The 17,599-nt window shown below is 40.5% G+C and overlaps 1 protein-coding gene across 1 annotated transcript in view; it reads left to right on the forward strand.

Moving 5' to 3' along the window:
• The window catches only part of NOL8 (nucleolar protein 8), a gene marked incomplete at its 5' end in the record, with an annotated part of 343,427 nt that extends 326,957 nt beyond the window's left edge, over positions 1-16,470 (forward strand). The window contains one exon of the mRNA XM_089684276.1: positions 14,494-16,470. Coding sequence (XP_089540402.1) covers positions 14,494-14,630 — 137 coding nt within the window. The remainder of the gene's footprint in view (positions 1-14,493) is intronic.
• Positions 16,471-17,599: the final 1,129 nt, after the last annotated feature.

Below are 17,599 nucleotides of genomic sequence, written 5' to 3' on the forward strand. Positions count from 1 at the left end.
AAAAATGGATTCAATAAAATTTCAGCAAATTTTGGATGGTAACTTGATGCCATCTGTGAAAAAGCTAAAGTTAAAGAGAGGATGGATAATGATCCTAAACACACCTCGAAATCCACGGGGGATTACATCAAGAGGCGTAAACTGAAGGTTTTGCCATGGCCTTCACAATCTCCTGACCTCAACATAATTGAAAATCTATGGATAGACCTTAAAAGAGCAGTGCGTGACGGACAGCCCAGAAATCTCAAAGAACTGGAAGACTTTTGTAAGGAAGAATGGGCAAAGATACCTCAAACAAGAATTGAAAGACTCTTGGCTGGCTACAAAAGCGTTTACAAGCTGTGATACTTGCCAAAGGGGGCAGTACAAGATATTGTCTATGCAGGGTGCCTAAACTTTTGCAGATGCCATTTTTTGGTTTTCTGTTATTTTGAAAGTGTAAATGGTGGAAATAAAATCTAACTTTTGACATATTATAAGAATGTCTAATCTGTAATTTGATGCCTTTTGGAGATTTTTCCATCTTTCCTTGGCTTCTTTATGCACATTAATACAAATTTTTAGCTGGGGTGCCCAAACTTTCTATCCCCACTGTATGTATATATACATTTTTTTTTTTTCTTTCTCTTTCCTTTAATTCTTTTCATCCCTCCAAAGGAACACTGAGCTAGCTCATACACAATTCCCCTTACCCCCTCTCCCCCCCCCCTATAAATCACCCCCTCTCCCCCTAGGCCCTTGCCCTTTTTGGATCATTTGTGGTCCTATAACCACTATCGATCCCATGCAAGGGTGGAGCTCTGACCACGTACGCCCCTCCAGACCGAGTTCCTCTTCCCCAGGCCGCATATCTGAATATATATATATGCTGCTCCCTATTTCGCCTTTCTTCTAAAATTTTGACTTTACCTAGGAGAAGGGGAGGAAGAGAGAAACAGAGAGGAAAAAAAAAAAGGAGGAAGGCCCCCTCTGGGCTTCTTAAAAAAATATTTTCTTATTCCTCCTCCTTCTTCTCTGTTTTATCTTTGATGCCTTTTCCCCCTAGGGGCTAACTGCCCACTCTCAATTTCTATTTCCCTATTCTCTTTCACCCCCTCTCCCCAGCCTGGAATGTCTATTCTCTGTAATTCGAAGATATCAGCCTTAACCCTAGTATTTCTCTTCGGTCAGCGTTCTCATGCAAGTGGTCTGAACGGCTCATTAGCCACTGGATCACTTTCAGTATTGGTGGCAGGGCCCATCCCCCCTCCTCCTGCTGGTGTTTCTTGGGCTTACCGTTTCAACGATCTGACGGTGTGGCTGGCTGGTCAGAGATGATGATAGACTCGAGTGTCTCTGATCTCCTCTATGGCCTTGGAGGCCCGGAGTAACGTCATGACATCACCTCCGGTTCAGGACGGATGCAAAAAATTTTTTAAAACAAAACTTTTTTTCTTTTATCTTTTGCTTTTAAAGGTAAAGGAGAGATTTGGGGAAAATCTGACACCACCTTCAGCAGAAAGGAAGGGGGAGGCTGTAGCACTACCTTGTCCTTGTTTAAAGCCAGATAAGGCAGCTTACAGAGCAAAACTGCCGACTCTGAAACCCTCCAAGCCGAAGTGACAGCGAGCAGGAAGACAACTTTCTGCAAAAGTGTAAATAAGGGGATATCCCAAATGCTCTCAAAATGGAGATATATGAAGAGCTGATAGCACCAATGTCACACTGTGGCAAGGGGGAGCGCACAGGGGGCACCACATGGCGAACCCCCTGAATGAAAGTGCAAACCAAGGAGAGTGTAGCCAAGGGACGCTGAAAGAGAACAGCCAGAGAAACTACTTGACCCTTGAATGTGCTAACACTCAAAGCCACCGAAAAAAGAGCAAGGATGAAAACAAATATAGACGTTACAACAATATCGGACCATGCTCCTGTTACAATGAAATTATTATGGGGAAGAGAACAGAATAAGAGAAACATGGAAATTAAAAGATACACTTTAGGATCATGAGACTGAACTGAGAATAAAAAAAAAACAAACAATATTTTGAAAGAAATGAGACTGAAGGAGTTAAGGGATTTATATGAACTAGAACAACTACATAAAGAGACACAGCAAAATATAATAAAGAGTAATTATGTAATTTAATGGAGGAAGAAACCAGGAGGGCATTTAATATGATGGCAAGAGAGAGATATTAGTGGGGGTGTCACGTACCTGGTTGGGGAGCCTGACGTGGAGAGGAGGCGTCCTCTTACGACTCCCGCTTGGAGCCCCTGATAGTGAGAACAGAGAGCACAGAGCCAGGAGTGGCATGAGTGCCAGGTAGATCTAGAGCTGGCAGCAGGTAGCTGAAGACCCAGGAGATCTGGATGCAGGCCAGGTGCGGATGCAAGAACGTAGGTGCAGCAGCAGGCAGGTATGGCGGCAATCAGGATGCAGACTGGGACTGGACACAGGAGCGTGGATGCGGCAGGAGGCAGGTATGGCAGTGACCAGGATGCAGGCCGAGTGCAGGACCGTGGGTGCAGCAGCAGGTAAGTATGGCGATGACCAGGATGCAGGCCAGGTGCAGGACTGTGGGTGCAGCAGCAGGTAAGTGGGCAGCCGTCAGGATGCAAGCCAGGCGGAGGTACAGGTAAGTATGTGCAGCAGAGTCAGACAAGCCGGGTCAATATTTATTTGTATTTTATTTCAGGTACTTCTATAATCAAGCAGATCAAGTACAAGGGAGCAGGCAAGCGGATTGTCAGGGATAGCAGGGATCGGTGCAGGCGGAGTTCTTTCTTAGTCAGGTCAGATCAGGATACAGGCAACAGAATCAGGTAATAGAGTGCAGGGACGTTGTAGACCAGAAGGCATTGATTTCACTGTATTGCAGGTTTTAAATAGCTCGCCTTGTGGTGACATGTACGCTACTGCGCATGCGCACTCGCACCGCCACAGCTCAAGGGGATCCGTCGCTCTGCTGCATGGCGACAGGTTCCCTGACTGGGAATAAAACTGGTAAATATTTAATGAAAGCATTGAGAAATAAGAAATCAAGGAATTATATACAGAAGATCAAAAGTGATAATGGAGAAATGGTCTACTCAACCACTGATATCGGTAATGTATTTAAAAAATATTATAGGAAGTTATAGAATGTTAAGAGGGGGAAGAAGTAAGAACTAGAAAGAGACAGATGTACTTGAAAGAGGCAAGACTACCGAGAGTGGAAGAGGAACGATTAATTTGTCTAGAAAAACCAATAACGCAGGAAGAATTCAGGCGGCACTAAAGAGTACAGTGATGGGGAAGAGCCCAGGGCCAGATGGGTATATTACAAAAAATGTAAAGAACAATTAGTCCCTAAGCCGAGTCTATACATGAATGCATTAGGAGAGGGGTTAGAAATGAGGGAGGAGTCATTGCAAGCATATATTACAATCATCCAGAAAGAGGGAAAAGATGGACCTCAATGCGCTAGTTATAGACCCATCTCACTGTTAAATACAGATACCAAATGACATGCAAAGGTCCTGGCAAATAGGTTGAAAGACCTAATGCTGGATTATATTCACCTAGATCAGGTGGGGTTTGTCCCCGGGAGGGAAGAGATAATTGGTTGAGATCAGTATTCTTCATACAAAAAAGTAAGAAGGAAAAACTCCCCATCCTGATATTATCAGTAGACGCAGACAAAGCTTTTGATAGGGTGGAGTGGGACTTTGTTAGGTACATTGGAAGTTCTGGGAATTGGTCCCAAAATGAGAGAGTGGATAGGAAAGTTATATAGTCGACCCTCAGCAGTAGTAAAGGTCAACGGCTCGTTGTCAGAGTTTTTCAGGATGTTTAATGGGACAAGACGAGTGCCCGCTCTTGCCATTGTTGTTTGCTATGTCGTTGGAACATCTTTTAGCAACAATAAGGAATAGTATAGATGTGAAGGGGATAAAAATAGGGGAGACAGAACACAAAGTGGCACCGTATGCTGATGATATGCTATTCTGTGTGGCTAATCCTAGGTTTTCCTCAAATCCTACCTAATTTGATGAAAATAATGAAATACTATGGAGAGCTGTCAAACTTAAAAATAAATCCGGTAAAATCAGAGATTTTTAATGTTAGTGTCTTGATAACTGAAAAGAAAGCCCTGTATGGAGAATTCCCCTTTCTATTTAGGAATAAAATGGAATTCCTCCTTAAAGAACTTGTATAAAATAAATTATATCCCACTAATAAACAAGATTAAGGAGGAATTGAATCATGAATAGGACGAATAAACTTGGTAAAAATGGTAATTGTTCCGAAAATACTATATAAATTCCATATGTTACCTATACAGCTCCCGAGAACCTATTTTATTGTAATTTAAAAAAATGATACTGAGAATTATTTGGAAGAATAAGAGACCGAGAATAAGTTATTAAGTATTATGTAGAGACAAGGAGAATGGGGGGTTAAACATGCCTGATTTTAAGAGATATTATTACTCAGTACTATTGTCACATATTTTTGATTGGACACACAACGCACAAGGGAAAAGTTGGGTGAACATAGAAAACACTTTAAGTGGGACACAGTTGAATAAGATGGTATGGATGCCGCACCAGCACCATAAGTTGGCAGAGAGCACAAGAACTTATACACGAAATGTAATTCATAAATAAATGGGGTGGGAATTTAACTCTCTGCTGATGCCATTGGTGGCCTCAGATGATTTCCTTCCAGCGAAGGAATATTTTCAGGTAAATGGATAAAAAAAGGGGATGCACAGTTAAGACATAATGAAGGCAGAAGAAATATGCTCCTTTCAGGAGCTACAAAATAAGGAGCTGTTCTTTAAGCTAAGATGAGTGAGACATAAGCAGAGAGTAGACAAATCACCACTGTGTTGGAAGGGATGTGAAATTAAGGGCACAATGGCACATATTTGGTTGTTTGGTGGGAGTGTCCTAAAATACAGAAATATTGGGGGGAAATAATACAAATACAGGAGATCACCAAGGTTAATATCCCGAAAGACCCAGGCACATTTTTATTTCATAAAACATAGGCCACAGTAGAAAACTATTAAAATTTGGTGATTATTTCATCTTATAAATGCAGCGAAGATACCTAAATTTTGGCAGGAACAAGAGGTACCGAAAATAAATGATTGGATAAGTAGGGTGGATTATGTGTATAAGATGGAGGAACTCCACCATATGAAGGAGGATAAAATTGAGAGATTTTGAGACAGGTGGGGAAAAATGGGATGTGTAGAAGATTAAATAATGGGAGAGATGGAGAAGGAGGAGGAAATTGAGAAGGAAAAATAGAGACAGATGAGGAAGGAGAAGGGAGTCCCGAGAATATTTAGAAGTGAAGAGGAGCTAGCGGGAAAAGAATTTGAGGTAGATTGGGACATGCGTGGGTGGGGGCAGAGGGTTGGGAAAGGGGGGGGTTGGATCCAGGAGGGTAACTTTAAAGGAAATTGTTTTTGTATTTGAATGATGATAATTTATTGATCTTAGGTGAATGGCTCAAGGGAAGAGGTCATAACCAGGTGACACAAGCGCATGATGCCAGACATGATCCTGCAATGTGTTGTGTAATACTGGGCGATGTATTTTAGCTGGGCTGCCTGATAATATTTTGTAAAGTTTGGAAGGCCTAGGCCACCTCGTAGTTTCAAATGCATTAAAACTGCATACACAATTATATCTGGGGTTCCACTAAATTACACTTATCTAGAACAGATAATGCAGTGAGACTACAACTGGAAGCACCCTAAACAAAGAATTTTGGGCAAAAGAATCATCTTGACCACTGCTATGTAGCCCATCCATGATACATCCAGAGTACCAATGGGACTTAAGGATAGTCAAGTGGGCAAGCATCACAAGGTAATTGGCCTGGTAGAGTGTGGGGGATGGGAGGTCAGCTTAATGCCTAAGTAGGTGAGACTGTGTAAGACTTACTTAAAAGAGAAGTCTGATTGTAAATGGTGTAGTATAGGAGTGGCAAGTGTTATGTTTGTAGGGTTTTATTGTTTTTTTTTTTTTTTATTAAGGAAAAAAGTTTATTGAACAAAAAATAGTAGCACATTACAAACATTTGTTGTTAATTACAACAGTACTATTCCAGAGTAAAACCATTATATGCACAGATAGGGCAAGTGCAGTGTACAGCCATGCTATCCGCATCTACCAGGTAGAACAGATAGAGAATCATCAGGAACCTGACAGAGCAATTACAGATGTCAGCAGCAATATCTCACAGCATACAGAAACCCAGTAGACAGGGGTAAAGATCATAGAGCAATAGTACACACTGTTACAAAAGGGAAATGATCATAGAGCAATAGTACACACTGTTACAAAATTCTGTCCATGGCAACTTTCCTGGACAGCTTTTATGTTGAAAAATGATTAATCCATTCTCTATGAGTTGGGGTCTGGTCGGTCTTCCACTATTGTAGAATTTGTTTCCTAGCCTGGAATAACAATTTTTCTTGCTGCCCTCTGAAATTCAGTTAAGTTATCCGAAATACATAGTATGCAGCATTTAGGGTCCAAAGGAATAGTGGTTTGAAACACCATTTTAATAGTGTCCAGTAGCGGTGTAACTTAGGGCAGCGCCATAATAAAAGAATAAGATCACCCTGAGCTGTAAAGCATTTGGCCCAGTGTCTGGCAAGGCCTCCCGTTACTATCTAGGGGGAGGGTTCTGATGACATATATAGACACCATTTCAGGAATCAGCGGCAATTAAGTTGTTAACTAACACTGTGTCCCGTAATGTCCCTGATGATGCCACTGTGAACTGCGAAACATGTCGGCATATACCAACGGGACATGACACAGCCATGTATTTGGATGGTTTCATGAAAGTTGATGTGCAAATAAATGTATGAATTTTACATGGTGGTCATACAATTTTCCACAAGTTTTAATTGTATTCTAATAAATGTTGTTTTATTGAATTGTGTTATGTATTTAGTATGGTGGCTTTAAAGTCCTGTTTATACTGAGGGGTTTTTCTCCTTTTTCTTTCTTGGTTTGAATACATTGGGATGTGGCACCTTATGTCTACTTCCTGAGATGTGGTAATTTTATTGTTCTAGTGTTATATATTAGCAAGTAGCAAGGTGCAGTGAATCAATACGTTAATAAAATGATTATATCCGCAAATATATACCTGTGCGGTGAATCCAAATAAAAACAGATTTGCATAAAGATAAAATGCCAAGTATCAACAGTAAAGCATAAATCATAGATCCCACCAGAGATGTTATTTGATATTAACCACTAGCCTACAGGGCACTTATACCCCCTTCCTGCCCAGGCCAGTTTTCAGCGCTGTCACACTTTGAATGACAATTGCGTGGTCATGCAACACTGTACCCATATGACATTTTTATCATTTTTTTTAGACAGAGCTTTTTTTTGGTGGTAATTAATCTCCTGCTGGGTTTTTTATTTTATGCTAAACAAACCAAAAACAGAAAATTTTGAAAAAAAAACTAGTTTTTTTCTTAGTTTGTGTTCTAAAATTTTGTAAATAAGTGATTTTTCTCCTTCACTGATGTGCGCTAATGAGGCTGCAGTGATGGGCACTGATATGCTGCACTGATGGGAACTGATGAGAAGGCACTAGTAGGTGCCACTGATGGGCATTGTCAGGCATCACTGATGGGCACTGAAAGGCAGCACTCATATATGGCACTGATAGGTGGCATTGATAGGCAGCACTGATGGGCACTCATTGGCAGCACTGATAGGTGGCACTGACTGGCGCTGATAGATGACACTGAAAGGCAGCTCAGATGGGCATGGATATGTGGCATTGATGTGCACTGGTAGGCACTGATATGTGGCATTGATGAGGCACTGATTGGCACTGGCAGGTGGCATTGATGAGCATTGATTGGCACTGGCAGGTGGCATTGAGCACTGACAGCTGGCATTGATGGGCACTGACAGGTGGCACTTCTGGGGGCACACTGATCATCAGTGCCCTGATGATCAGTGCCCATGTCCCCTCCAAGGAATGCTGATTACCGGCTCTTCTCTCGAGCTGTGAGCGTGACAGCTCATGAGGAGAGAAATGCGGATAACCGGAATTTCCCTATTTACATTTGATCAGCTGTGATTGGACACAGCTGATCACATGACCGAGCCGACATCTTGGGCTCTTTCCGTTGATCAGAGATCCGCTGTGTCCAAGGGACACAGCGGACCACCGATCGCCACGCTGCGCGCTCCTGAAACCACGCATGCGCAGTTAGAGTGGGAGGATTTCATATGGTGTCCTCCCATAATGAGAGAACCTCCTTGCGCCCGTCATTACCTTATATGGCGGGCGGGAGGCGGTTAATATCCACTTCAGTATTGATTTGACACAGGTTTTATGCTTGAGAATTATTTCAGTCTGAGTCCCATCTTGATCCTTTTGGATGCGGGGTGGGGGGATCCTGAGTGTGTTTGGATTAAACTATAGCTCCCAGTAATGGTATTATGCTCATACTAATTTACACCTTTTTTTTCTTTTTCTTTTTTTTTTTTTTTTTTTTTTTATGTCCCAGAATTTGTTATAATTAATTATTTTTAGTGTCCTCCAGGTTTAACCCCTTTTTATAGTATTGTATTTTAGTTCCATCTATAGACCTGGGCAATTACACTAATCAGGGGTTACAACATTATGGTTCCTTGGAATCTGTGTGTACACAGATCCTAGGGAAAACGGCCACCACAGCAGATTGCTATGGACTACAATAAAATGGCCACCAACCAGTGGAATTTCACATTATTATTTAATGATGTGTATTCTGCCTGCTGCTCTTCCCCTGATGAACTCACGTGACTCGTGACATAATGCGTAGGGCCTAAACGGAGGCAGACGGCGGACCGAAAATGACAAATGCAGAAGCATAATCTGGTCTCCCTGATAGTTTTTACTGTGTTTTAACAAATTTTATGGGTGTAAGAACATTACCTTTTAATAAAATCTGATGATATATATTCATACTACACTATTGGAGGCCTTTCTTTTTCCCTTTATCTTGGCAAGACTAATAGGGTCTTATGAATGCAAATGAGCCTTAAAGGGACTTCGACATGTCTGTAGCTGGAGCATTGGGAACACAGGAGCAAGGCCTTTAGTGGGTGAGTGTTGGAGTCTTTATGCACCAACATCAATAGGTCTCCATGGAGGTGAGAGTTTTGTGAGCATTGAGGTGTTAGATGTCACAGGAACAGGACACATTGTGATATGTATATTGGAGCACTATACTGGATGATGTTGATTTTCACAATCACGAAAGAAGTGTTATATTATGAATGAACCATTTAAAGAACTGTATATTGAAATACTTTATCACTTTTTTGCTAACTTATGGGTTGGTACTCAGTGTGCTGTATAATGGGTTTTTTACAGGGCAACTATGCCAGCCTTAAGGGAAGCAAAGGATCAAAATGCTTTGACCCATTTAGCTGGAGAATTAAGGCCCTTTACATTAAGGGACAATATATTTAAAGGGGACATGTGGTCTAAAATAGATGAACCTCGATCAGTACACCCCTATAGCCAAAACCATGGGGACAAGGAAGAGGGAGGGAAGAGAGAAAGGGTGGAAGAAGGAAAAGGAGGAAAGACATCAAAGCATATATCTGAATAGCAAATGCATACACAGTTGAGTAGACTGAATAATACATTTGGGATTCGCTGTTCAGAAATAATAGTCCGTCCCAAAGCCATACATAATGGCCAGGAGAGGGAGTCAGGTTGGGGCCCAGTAACTACTGCCTGCTGAAACCGAGGCATTTATACAAAAGAACAGCAGAATTGAATTAAAAGAAATTAAAGCCTGAGATGAATTTGTACAGTGGGAGCTCAGCCCTGCATATAGTAAATTCAACTAGGAGGGAAGGGGGAAAAAGGAAAAAAAAAGGTTTGGTGAACAAAGGAGGAGATAATGGGCAAATAAAAGGCACAAAGGTGAGCCAACACCCACGTAAAACTGTCATTGCAACTGTAAATAGACAGCAGACAAACATACCATGAAAAAAATTAAAACCCTCATATTTTTTGTCAGTATCTAAATAAACTAAATGAACTGCATAAGTAGAGTTCAAAAGGGAAGGGAAAAAACTGGACAGTCATGTTTGTAAAAAAAAAGGGAAGTACTGCTGTGCAATAAAAGAATGCTCAAAAAAAGAAAAACTGGGGAGTAATACCCAATCTCAATGACATAAACAAATGACTGGGACACATTTAATGGTAATCTCATACAGGAAACAAAGGTGTAATAAGTGAATGGAGTAAACTTGCTGCAGAGGAAAGCAGTCATCCAGGTCTGTCAGCTCTTGACGATTAAGAGTGTTGTCCTGGCTGACGGGACAGAGTGCTTTTAATTTTGAGAGTTAATTCTTTGGTGGCCCATTGCAGAGTGGCATTGTAGGGTCCAGGGGTCTTCTGCTTTGGTGTATGGGGCGATTGTGTCAAAGCCTGCTCATCCAGAGGAGTTGGCTGGAGAACTGCTTAGAGCAGGCAGTCTGGGGATGAACTGGTATACTGCTTGCCAATATGAGAGAATTGGATGGCAAATGGGAATGACCAGAGGTATCTGATTTGATGTTCAGTGAGTACTTGGATCTTTGACTTTGTGGCTCTCCTTTTCGCAAGTAGGAGGGGAGCCAAGTCAAAAAGAAAAATCAGCAACCATTGCCTTGAAATGACAAATATTCTGTGGCTCTAGCAACTGCCAGAATTTGCTCCATTGTGCGATAAAAGTGGAATTTCACTATTATATCTCTGGGAGGACAATCTAGTAACTTCCTGGTCAGTGCATAATGAAATCTGTCCATCCCTAAAATCTCAATTGGGAGTGATGGTATTCGCTCCTGAAATAGTGTAATTGATGTGAATGGGAGTCCACAATGAATTTGGATAGTCCAAAACTCAGGATTTTCAACAAATGTAACATCCATGTTTTCAAAGTCTAGACATACACTGAAACAAAAACTTGTACATAAAACAGATCCAACTCCCAAACACAAGCAAAGTAATTTAGTACATGCAATCCAGTGTTGTGCAAATTTATAGCTGGATGATAAATTTGTCAGGACTTGGCAGACTTCTTACAACTTTAGGAAAAGGAACATCCTCTTTGGGACAAGGAGGACAACTGGTTCCCAAGAGATATGAAAGGCCATCAATGTCAAATGTGGGTCGGAGTCTTCAACACTTTCTGTCTCTCACATATAACATTTTAACATCTCTTCCCTGGCAATTTTACAACAGCTCACACCTTTAGCAAGGTACCATGAACGAAGTCCTGTCCCAGAATTCATGTCACTATGAGATTGGACAATCAACATCTGTTTTAAAGCTGAAGTTTAATGCACTTATATTTTGCCTTCCTTGGTTTCTTCTTTATCTCTTCTCCCCCCATTACTGAAAATGCAAAATTTTTTATTTATTTTTTTAAACAAAACCTTTCCGTTTTCATAGTCTTTGAACTTCTCTATGCAATAGAAGCAGATCATGGTTAGTGAAAGGTGTCGACAAGGTTTTGTGTATGTGGTTTCATGAAAACGTCTCAGCGTCATGCTTCAGTACTTCTCCCAAGACCCCTCAACCCTGATGTAAGCAGAGGGCTGGTTCTTGGGTGGAGGTATGCAAATATCAATATGCTTTTAGAAGTGTATATCTAGAGGAGTGGGCTTTTCTAAGCACAGTCAAAGCAAAATAAAAATGAATGATAGAGGTGGGACAGGGAAAGTCAGACTGGGGGTGGAGGGGCTAGATTATGCTGGATGTCTTTCAGCCAGGTAATTCAGCACAGTGTGCCATGAAATCTGAGTAATCGATTTTAGTACAGATCAGCAGCTTGTATAGCTGTGAAAGACTGACGGTAAGGCATTCAGCTTTAAAGGATAAGTTCACTTTTGGGAACAAGTTACATGTTCCACCTGTTTTTTGGTAAGTCTTTACCAAGTATTTATAGACCTGTTAGTTTAACTTCTATAGTTGGGAAGATAATGGAGAGTTTAATAAAAGACCACATAGATGAGTTCTTGCTGGAAAAAAATATTTTAAGCAACAGACAGCATGGATTCATGAATGACAGATGTTGTCAAACAAATTGATTTCTTTTTATAAGGAGGTCAGCAAAACATTGCAGAGTGGTGGCGGTGGATATGGTATACCTGGATTTTGCAAAAGCATTTAACAACGTTCCCCACACACAGCTAATGTGTAAGCTAAAGTCTACAGGCTTGGAAAAATCTGTATATAAATTGATAGAAAACTGACTAAAAGATCATATTCAGAGAGTAGTGGTTAATGATTCATACTCTGAACGGTCTAGGGTTGTTAGTGGTGTACCTCAAGGTTCAGTGTTGGGACCCTTACTTTTTAATTTGCAAATAATATAGTTTCTGGGATTAAAAATACCATTTCGGTCTTTGCAGATGACACCAAGAATAACATGCTTACAGGGTGTCTCCAACTCACAAGCCGACCTCAGTTCACTGTTTAATTGGGCAACTATGTGGCACATGAGGTTTAATGTTGATAAATGTAAGGTTATGCACTTGGGGCTAAGAATATTTATGCATCATACATACTAGGGGGAGTACAACTGGGGGAATCAATGGTGGAGAAGGATTTGGGAGTTCTGGTAGATCACAAGCTTAATAATGGCATGCAATGCCAAGCTGCAGTTTCTAAAGTGAGCAAAATCCTCTCTTGTATTAAAAGAGGTATAGACTCCAGAGAGAGAGAGAGAAATATCATTTTACCACTGTACAAATCATTAGTAATACCTCATCTGGAATATGCAGTTAAATGTTGGGCACCAATTCACAAAAAGAACATTGTGGAACTGGAGAAAGTACAGAGAAGGGTAACCAAGCTGATAAGAGGCGTGGAGGAGCTCAGCTATGAGGAAAGATTAGAGAAAGTTAATTTATTCCCTCTTGAAAATAGATTAACCACTTGCCTGCCGGGCACTTACAGTATACCCCCTTCATGCCCAGGCCAATTTTCAGCTTTCAGCACTATTGTACTTTGACAATTGCGTGGTCAGGAAAAATTGTACTCATATGACATTTTTATCATTTTTTTCACACAAATAGAGCTTTCTTTTGGTGGTATTTAATCGCCACTGGGTGTTTTATTTTTTGCCGGCCAGTGATCTGACTCCGCGGGAATTTTAAATGTTTGCACTGCCTTTATGCACCTTATCTATGTAAGTGCAATACTTTAATAAATTCTTTGCTGGTTTATCGGGTCACACTATGAAGTTTTCTTCTGTTTTAAACCTTTCCTTGCATGATGTGAAGAGCTGTCTGATGTGATGGATTCGTTCAAGTGAACCTGCAGTTGTCTATTCATCTCCTTGATATGGTTTACTAGGGTGTCAGTGTGGGATCTGAACACCATCTGCTCGTTTGATCTCTTGATTGGAGATCAAAGTGTGTGGTGAGAGGCTGATTTTTTCCTTTCTGTCAAGCATTTGTGGACACCTATGCACTTTCCGTTGGAGGATTTTTTTAGCACACATCACTGTGTTATTGGATTTTGGGACTTTTAATTAATATATGAATGTGGACTTATATCATTTCAATTAATGTATGCACATTTTGTTATATAGCAGTATTTGATTATTTAGTGTACAGTGCACTTTTTTGTATGTTTTTGTATTTTCTGGTGTTCATGGAAAGAGTAGCAGCAGTTCATTAATTTCACTATTGTTTCAAAATATATATTTTTTTCACACATTTATTCACATATTGCATTGTCTGGGGTGTAGCGCAGGTTTTTCCCCTTCTTTTATGTTCCAATGCTACAACCACAGCCCACTGTCCCCCTCCCTCCCTCTGACAGAAGTACGGGGAGAAGTTCCCAGTACTACCTTTCAAATTTGAAAACATGACAGTCGTGCAGGGTTCCGCCCACACGGCCGCTTCATTCATTCACAGACTTTGGTGAATTAATGAACTGCAAGTTCCGACAGCCTTAGTGGCTGTCGGCTTGTAGTTTTCAATGAACTGCCATGGCGCTGTGGAGCGCTCTGGTAGTTCATTGAGTCTTCCTGTCAGTATATCTGCTTGCTCTTACATCCCTTACAGTCAAGCAGATATACTGACAGGTCTGCAGGACACCTGCATGGCATCAGTGATCTACTGATCGCTAGTCCATGCTTTAGAGGCTCCTGCAGACAAAAATAATATAATATTTTACCTGCAAAAAAATGTGCATTTATTATTTTTGTGCAAAAGGTGAACTTATCCTTTAACATATTTAATAGGGAGTGCATTAAGGTGACTGTCACCTATGTGGCTATAAATATGAGGGAAAAGTTGCTTTCTGAACACTATCAAACATACCGTGTTGCATGTTACTCGAGCCTTTTCAGTACAAACATAGCCTCAGATTGAACAAGGTCTTAATAAAAATACATTCAATTAATCATTTATTATAAGCACAATAATGTTTGATACTGTGTAAACTCAATATACAATATTTTTGCTTATTTATAGGAATGCAGGAAGAGACACAAGGATGCCAAAAGGAAAATGAAAGCAAAGAATTAAGACTGGATCAAAAATTCGAAACAACATTTCACCTCTGGGTTGTGTGTGTTCTTACTGTTTTTTGCTTCCTACAGAAGAGATAAAGTGTATCTCAGTTTCTCTAAATATAACAGCTATTTTTATGCATAAATACCAAAAACTAATGAGCTGATACTCCACTTACAGTATGTACTTAACTATATCTAAATATAAAATGCTGCTGCAAACACCAAGACGTGTTTGCACATCTAATGACTAAAATACAGCTGCACTGTTAAAACACCCCCTATATAACTTTTAGAACAATAAAATAAACCAAATCTATATTAAATATATATGAGTGATCTTCAAACTGTGCACTGACCAGTTAAAATTAAAATATCCACAATAAGCCCAACACTATTAAATAGTCTCATCATGCTCTTGCCCGTAATCCATACCTGCACCAGTGCTTCCACCATCACATAAATTCACCTCACCTTATGTTTAGAGCAATATAAACATACAGGTCTAATAATGCTTTTCTCAATGAGGTGCCTCATTTATTGGGACAAGCGTTATTAGATCTGTATGGTTTTGAATGTATTTATCAGTATATCACGGGTATATAAGACTATTTAATTGTTGGCACATTAAGCATTTGTGTGGATCACTGTTGAACAATTTATGCACAGATTAAAAGTGTTGTACTTAATTTGAATGTATTAATTTTAATTGTTCAATTCACAATTTGAATGTCATTCATATATCAGGTTTATTTTCAGGTACTTATATAGCACCGTCAATTTACGCAGCGCTTTACATATATATTGTACATTCACATCAGTCCCTAACCCTCAAGGGGTTTACAATCTAAGATCCCAAACTTAACATTCATGCATACACATACTAAGGCCAATTTAGACAGGATACAATTAACCTACCAGAATGTCTACCACCAGTGTGGGAGGAAACCAGAGTACCCGGAGGAAACCCACACAGGCACAGGGAGAACATGCAAACTCCAGGCAGGAGTTGCCATGGATGGAATTCAAACCAGCGACCCAAATACTGCTAGGCGTAAGTGCCAACCATTTAGCCACTGTGCTGCCCAATCAGAATAAATCAAATAAATATATATTTGTTTATTTGGTTTATTCTGATTTATTTTGTTTAATGTTATAAAAGTTATATAGGAAGTTTATTTAGTTCAGCACTATACCGTTTTTTGTTTTTGTTTTTTTTTTTTGTTTTTTACATAAAAGTAACTGGAAAGTTTTATTTTGTTATTGCATCTTAATTCTGATCTCCACGTTCCCTATCACATTAAATAGTTCATTTGGACCAAGCTGGTCCAAACGAATGATTTCTTTCACTTACTGCCACATTGGCTCTAAGCGCTTCAGCTACATACAGTAAACAGGTTTTGGCTGTGAGACAGACTTCCTGTCTCACATTCAAAACAAAACCGAGTCGGTCTGTGCAGCACTCAGCCATTCATAGGTGGCTTTGGATTTTGTGAATGAATACAAAGCTTCCTATAATTTGCTGAGATGGAGAGGCGGGCTGATGACATCACTATCTCAGACTTAGCGAGGAATCAGAAGTAGCTTTGTATTCATTCAAAGAATACAAAGCTTCCTATGCATGGCTGAGTGCTGCTCAGACTGACTCTGTTTTGTTCGGGGTGTGAGAGGAAGTTTCTGTCTCATAGCTGGTACCCAACACTGTGTACTGTATGTAGCAGAAGCTACATACAGTTAATACAAAGCTTAAAGCCAATGCAACGCTTACTGAAGGAAGTAGTTAGTTTGGACCAAGCTGGTCCAAACTATTTCAAGTGACAGGAAACCTGGAGATCCGTTTTAAATTGTGAAGATGTTTTGAAACAAATGTAATTTCTAATTGTAAGTCCAACCAAGGGCATGTATCAAATAAATAACATTTTACTTTGATTATAAAAAAGACTGCTTGAGCCTCATTTGAAGCGCACAGATTTCAGAAAAACAACACCCTTTCTGTGCGGGGAGAGCACACTAGTTATCAATGGGATCATCAGAGGCATTAAACCGTGCTTTGTTTTCTTTCTTCAAATGGTTCCCTGGATGGTTTATACCACAGTGTGCTACAATTCAATACATACTAGCACGTTATGGCAGACCTACCTGTCAAAGGAAGCCCTCCAGAGCTGTGCTGTCATCGCTCCAGCTGGTCCCAGATGCTTCTATCTTTACCCAGTCTTCCTGCCGGGATCGCTTTCTCTGGGCTCTTGAATGGCTGGGCCGTGGTGACGTCTCACACAAGTCACTTCATAGCGGCATAGAGAGGGTGCCATAAATGTGTTCTTAGTTGCGTGTGTGTGGCTCAGATTACATTATTTATGACAGCCCAGAAGAGACCATTAGGGTCTCTTCTATTATTTAAAAAAAGTGCCAGTCAGTGGTTTTTGAATTTTAGACTGTAATTCTGCTGTAACCACTTGCTGCCCCACCACAGTACATTTACTGCGGCGGCACATGCAGGCTCAGTCACGTGTGTGTGTGTGTGTGTGTGTGTGTGTGTGTGTGTGTGTGTGTATATACAGTGAAGGAAATAAGTATTTGATCCCCTGCTGATTTTGAATGTTTGCCCACTCACAAAGAAATGGTCAGTCTAAAAATCGAATGGTAGGTGTATTGTAACACTGAGAGACAGAATAGCAACAACAAATTCAAAAGAAATGCATGTCTAACAAATTATGCACTGATTTGCATGTTCATGAGGGAAATAAGTATTTGATCCCCTTCAGAAAACATGACTTAGTACTTGGTGGCAAATCCCTTGTTGGTAATAACAGAGGTCAGACGTTTCCTGTAGTTGGCCACCAGGTTTGCACACATCTCAGGAGGGATTTTGGCCCACTTTTCTTGGCAGATCCTCTCCAAGTCCTTAAGGTTTGGTGGCTGACGTTTGGCAAGTCAAACTTTCAGCTCCCTCCACAGATTTTCCATCGGATTAAAGTCTGGAGACTAGCTAGGCCACCTTAATGTGCTTCTTCTTGAGCCACTCCTTTGTTGCCTTGGCCATGTGCTTTGAGTCATTGTCATGCTGGAAC

The sequence above is a fragment of the Staurois parvus genome, unplaced genomic scaffold (assembly GCF_062004578.1).
Source record: "Staurois parvus isolate SC_StPar_1 unplaced genomic scaffold, SC_StPar_1.0 ptg000341l, whole genome shotgun sequence".
NCBI lineage: Eukaryota > Metazoa > Chordata > Amphibia > Anura > Ranidae > Staurois > Staurois parvus.